The sequence below is a fragment of the Typopeltis vanoorti genome, chromosome 19, assembly GCF_054136105.1.
Source record: "Typopeltis vanoorti isolate ZY-2024b chromosome 19, IOZ_Tvanoo_1.0, whole genome shotgun sequence".
In the NCBI taxonomy this organism is placed as follows: Eukaryota; Metazoa; Arthropoda; class Arachnida; order Uropygi; family Thelyphonidae; genus Typopeltis; species Typopeltis vanoorti.
In genome coordinates, this window is record NC_143567.1 from 26034392 (window position 1) to 26040391 (window position 6000).

The 6000-nt window shown below is 32.3% G+C and overlaps 1 protein-coding gene across 1 annotated transcript in view; it reads right to left on the reverse strand.

Moving 5' to 3' along the window:
- Nucleotides 1-3816, reverse strand: part of LOC150095927 (protein eva-1-like) — a 103950-nt gene extending 100134 nt beyond the window's left edge. The window contains exon 1 of the mRNA XM_090409251.1: nt 3754-3816. Coding sequence (XP_090265377.1) covers nt 3754-3799 — 46 coding nt within the window. The 5' untranslated portion in view covers nt 3800-3816. The remainder of the gene's footprint in view (nt 1-3753) is intronic.
- Between the last annotated feature and the right edge of the window lie 2184 nt (nt 3817-6000).

A 6000-nucleotide genomic window follows, 5' to 3' on the forward strand; every position in this document is an offset into this window, starting at 1 on the left:
ATGCTCTGTGTGTGTGTGTGTGTGTGTGTGTGTGTGTGTGTGTGTGTGTGTGTGTGTGTGTGTGTGTGTGTGTGTGTGTGTGTGTGTGTGTGTGTGTGTGTGTGTGTGTGTGTGTGTGTGTGTGTGTGTGTGTGTGTGTGTGTGTGTGTGTGTCTACTTCTTTTGCATGACACAGAAACAACAGATACAGAAAAAGGTGAACATGATCTTAAGGAAGAACAGGAAATACAAAATGAGGAAAATCTTTATCTTCTTAAAAAAAAAAAAAAAAAAAAAAAAAAAAAACGAGAAAAAAAATAGTTGTTTCTGCATTCAAGAGGCTATTCCGATGGTCTCTTCTTGAACTGCAGCGATCTATTTAAAATTTAAATAATTAAAACAATAAGGTAACTCAAATAGACGCTTCTAAATTACTTTGCTTGCTAAATTTACATATCAGATGTTTCTTAGGAAACTGCTTATTTTTTAGAGGAAGTAGGGTCAGCCAAATATGGTTGTCTATAAAGAAACGATGTGGTCTATAAAGGTATCTGCAGGGGGGAAGGGGAAAAACAAGAAGAGGAATTGGCGTTGATTGAAATTACTTATTGAAGAAGCAAAGTCAGTCAGCTAGCACGCCAGGTCAAAAAAAAAAAAAAAAAAAAAAAAAAAAATTAAAACTACACTTTTTGAGCAGTTTAGGTTATTTTCAAAATACTTCATTTATCTTATTATTAATGAAAATTAACGCCTCAAATATGGCGGCTGTTTCTTGTTGAATGTAAGTGGGTGATCGATACTGTTCTCTAGCATCGGAGTTACAGCAGGCTGAATATGGACCTTAATTATTCTTGTAATAAGTAGCCAGTGACTCTGTACAGTATTTGGCTTACGAGTCATTGTCGTGACTCTTGATTAGCCATTTTTTCATGAACAGCGCCAGTTCAAAACCAATGTGGAGCCATTAAAACCGAAACAGATCTTCACTTATAAATACTAGGAACCAAGCGACAATAATCAGTTTATTTGAGTCGCTCTACGTTATTTCGCAAGCGGAATTCAACTCCGCAGTTCAACTTCGGTGGCCTACGTAGGATTTCCCAGGAATCGCAGGGGGGAATTTATCTCTTAAGGTGTCCAACTTTTACATTTTTAAAATGGCGCTTTTGGATTATCCTTTAGTAACAAAATGCCAATACTGTGAAAATATTTACTGAAAAACTCCATTAAAAATACAGCCATAGTCATACCTAACCCCTCCCTTAGGAGAAGATCCCTCCACCATTCCAGTTGTGCAAACCTGCAATGTGGCAGAAATACAATATTTTTTTCCTTCATAAATCATTACTCTCAATTCCCATTTGGCTGATAAAGGACCAAACCAAGTAAACATTTCTTTTTTTTTTTATGAAGAAAAAAAAACAAACTCAGATTTCTACGCTATCCTAATCCAAGAGATTAAACACGTTAATGAATAGTTGGTGCTTAAAACATGACAGTGGACGCAATCAATAGACGCTTGATAAATCTTTATCATACACTCAACTCCCCCTTAACACATCGGAAAACAGTACGTGAAAGAAGCTCGGATTCTTAAGGTACAAGATTCTTTAATTGCATTTCAAGGAGCACTTCTAAAAACAGACGATTTCAGATTGTTCGCGGAAGGAAAAAAAAAAATTGTTTTGATCGTCAAGTAGTCGTTTTCAGTGAGAAGTTACTCCCACGCGAATTCCGTGTACAAAAATTATTCGCTAATTTTAAAAATAATTCTCTAGTGGTCGGCCCATTTGATCTACAAAGTGGCAAAGTAAGTTTTTTACTTTTCTATTAAGAACAAACAAAAGTTTAAAAGCATTTCTACTTTTAAAAGTTTTTTTTTTCTTCAAACGAAATGCCTCATGCATCATCATGATTTCATATATTCACTTAATGACTGTTTTGATGTACACTATCTAAAAAAAAAAATGGAGAGAGTTCGGATCGTAGTGGTCAAAGGGCCATTAAACTGCACCCGAAGCAGGAAGTCATTATCTGTTGTTAAATTAGCATATCACCATGCGCACATCTCCTTCTATTGATACACAACGCAAGTTCAACAAGGATTCCTCTTTAATAAAGGGATGCTGGACGTTGCTGACCTACCTTCGACAGCTAAAACGGCTTTACTTGATAACTTTGCAAAGTGAATCTTGTAACTAGGCTCTTCTAATCCGGGGACAGTGTAGCTATGGTAACCACATCATTTATCTACCTGCTTTCGTGTTTAATCAATAGTCCTGTCTCTTCAGCGGTTCTCATAAACGGTTGGGTCGTTTTCCACAATTATCTTCTGCGTTGTAGTTGCTAACTTTATACTGTGTAATCTGACGGATTAAAATATTGCAGTCTGTTAGCTGTTTGAGTGCTTTTGTGATTAATAGAAACACTAAGGTTGATCGACAAGATGGATAATCTTATTCTCGGAGATTAAACATGAATATGTAGTCAGATATACCAGTTAACGGAGCTAAAATTCAAACGAAACCCATATGCTAATTACAGTAATGGAATCTCAACGGTTTCGTATATCTCCATGACCAGAATGGGATGATTCTTGCACTGGTTAGCAAAGAGTTGGCTAAATATCGCAAACAGTGGCACAAATCTTGTTAATGGCAGCTAAGCTTTTGATAAATGTAGTCGTCTATAGGAAAGAGCTTAACCATAAAGTCCATTCGTTAGTCGTATACATGCATTCAGTAAAGGTATGCTCATAATTACATAACATTTTCAAATTTCAGAGTAACTCCATTGTATTACGCATCATAAACATCCTAAAAATTACATAAAATTCAGAGAATCCTCTCACTTTGAACAAATTCCCCCCCCCCAAAAATAATAACGTCATTTTAATTTATAATATAAAAGTATACTATATTTAATATATTTATAATACATATTTATAATAAAATATTATTTATTAATAATATTTATTATATTATTAATAAATAATATTTATAATATTTATAATAAATATTATTATTATTAATAATAAATATTAATAATATTTATTAATAATATTTATTATATCTAATAATAAACTATTCCGTATTATAACAATTCTTTTTTTTTGTAATTTTTTGAGGAAATTCAAAATTTTTCAATTTTGAAAAAATAAAAATAAAAAACATATTTTAGATCTCCCATATTTTAGATCAATATTCTCACATACTATCACAATTCCCCACCTCTTCCCCTAAGTATTAACGTAATTTACAGACGAGTTTTAACACAAAAATAATATTACAAAGAATAAAATAAATAAGCTCTCAGAAGACACCAAATATTTTTTCTTATATTTTCCTTTTTTTTTTAATTAACATGTGTTGCTATGTAAATTTCTATGTCTTCGAAACATGTTAATTAGCAGTGTCTTATCCAATATACTAACTCATAAAAATCTCACCTCATCCCCCAGCTATGTATATATTTATGTATCTGAAATTTATTATCCGGCGCAGTTTCTTTAATCAATGGTCGACCACACAGCTACCAGCGCATTAAACTTAAGTTGCTTTCGCCTGCCTAGTGTTACGTGGGTGATGAATTAATATATAACATTGCAAGTGGATTGAGTATGTTTGAATAGGTAAAAGATATACAACGCTAGCTTTTATGATGGAAGAAAATAAAAATATTAAAAATTTTAATTGCTGGCATTTCGGTGATTTGTGTACCAGAAAGTCGAGTTAATTGAAACATTGCAGTAAAATAAAAGTCGACTTTGCTTACCATGAATTATACCCGTTGGCGGTTTGCCCGGATCGTAGCAGCCCATAGAAGCAAGCAAGCAAAAGGCGGTGAGGTGGAAGAAATCGATTAGCCGAGCCCTTCTGGCTCTACATGTATTCCTAGTAAACAGTTTTTCTTAGGAACAGTTTGTTTTCACTTATAGATACTTTATTTTTCTACAGTGAAAAGAGTTTTCCATTCTAAATGCAACAGAACCTTATCTTAATTCGGCAATGGTTAAAAAGCGAAAATGAAAAATAAAATAAAAATAAAAAATAAACAGAAGACATTTCATTAGGATTTATTGATAGCAAATATCTTCGTAGTTTTATTGATAAATAAATCAGTACTTTGAAATAAAGAAAATAAGACATATAGCATAGGTAATTATCTTACTCACCCCCTTCATTAGCACCTGTGGGTAAATTAATAAACATTATACAATAAATGGTGTAAATTAAACTGTCATTATATCTGTATTTAATTGCCGAGGTAGTGTTATTAGAAATATGACATAACAGACAATATTGCACGCAGAATACAATCAACTCGAGCGCCCACTACCTGAAATATTTCTGTTAAAGCTGTGACGTATGTGGAAGTCAGATATGTTAATATGCTTCAGTTCAAAATTCTATTTATTTTATTTAACGGTGTAATTAATGTAAAGGTTAATATTTTCAACGCTATTTAAAAATAAAAGAATAAATAGTGTAAATTAAGCTGTTATTATATTCGTATTCAACTGCCTTAGCGTTATTAAAAAGATGACATAGCAAACGATATCGCACGTAGAATGCAAACGCCTCGAGCGCCCACTACGTGAAATGATTGTAAAACTGTGACGTATGCGAAAGTCATATGTAAACATTTTATTTTAGTTTCAAAGTTCTATTTATTTTATTTTGAAAAGCGTAATTCATGTATTTTTTTTAGATTTTCGACATCATTCAAAAATAAAATAAAAGAATAGTGTGATCCTAGTTTCCATTTTTTTAAAAATGTTTTCACAAAAGTTTTTATTTTTTTAGAATCATAGAGATATTTATTAGAATTCTTCCTGACACATTTAGACTTTCATGACTCCAGCAATATGTGTGTCACGATCAATTTTAATGGTAGCTACATCACGTCCGTGTCTTTTATAGCAATGTTTATGCCCAGCTTGTTCGATTTGCTGTTGCAACAAAATAACAAACGCTTACACTAGCTTTTTTTTTTTTTTTAGTTCTTCTAGGTCTTTTTCGGCTTACACGTTGAGCGCCCTCTGTAGTAAGACAGTGTCAGAATAGTAGCAACACACCTACGGCTTTAGAAGAAAAAAAATTCTGGTACTAAAAACCTAAGGAAATGCAAAGTAATTATCAAAGAAGACAAATAAAGGATTGCAGTGCCCATACAGCATTAATAGGTTAATTTTCAACGGGTGAAACAGATAAAAAAAACAAAATTATTACAAATATATACCGGAAAACTATAACTGCGAGTGTTCTACAGGTTATGCAATAAAATGCATGTCTAGTATCCAATAAATCAAACAAGGACTCCACGATATCAGCTTGTTAATCCGCTTAACTTTGTCACTAAATTACTAAATTTTCTTAGGAACGTTTTGTTTAGCTAGTGTGGGCATGGAAAAAAAAGAGGCCAATTTTCGTCATATTAAGCATTGAGGAAGATTGATGATTTGGATTTATTTTCTTCGGAACATCTTTCCTGTAAGCGTTCTTTTAATAACTCTCTTGTGAATACCTGTCGGCGAGTATAACGATCTGAAGAAGAAATATTATCTCGTAAAAAAAAAAGGAATTTAAAAACAAAAACGAAGATTTTGTGCAATCCTACTTAGGTTGTTCATTTTTTTTTCTTCTTTCTCTTACAGTTTAAATTCTTTTCTGGCATTTGTATTTCAGAATGACTCAATAAGAGTGGAATTGATCGAAATTATTCATGAGTCCCTCAACAGTAAAAAAAAAATATCTTGTGAAATGTTTAATATTGCAATGTTTGTCATAGCAACCAATTATATTATCACCATTATATAAATCCGTTGCTATATAAACAATATATATATATATGTGGCAACGTCCTTTCTTAGCAACAACGTTTGTAATGTATCATATCTAGGCATATATGGATAAATATATATCGCGCGCCTGAACACATACACACTTACATAGACACCATATTTTTAAATCGTAATTCAGATACAAAACCATCACACATGTTTCAAATAAGATCCATTTA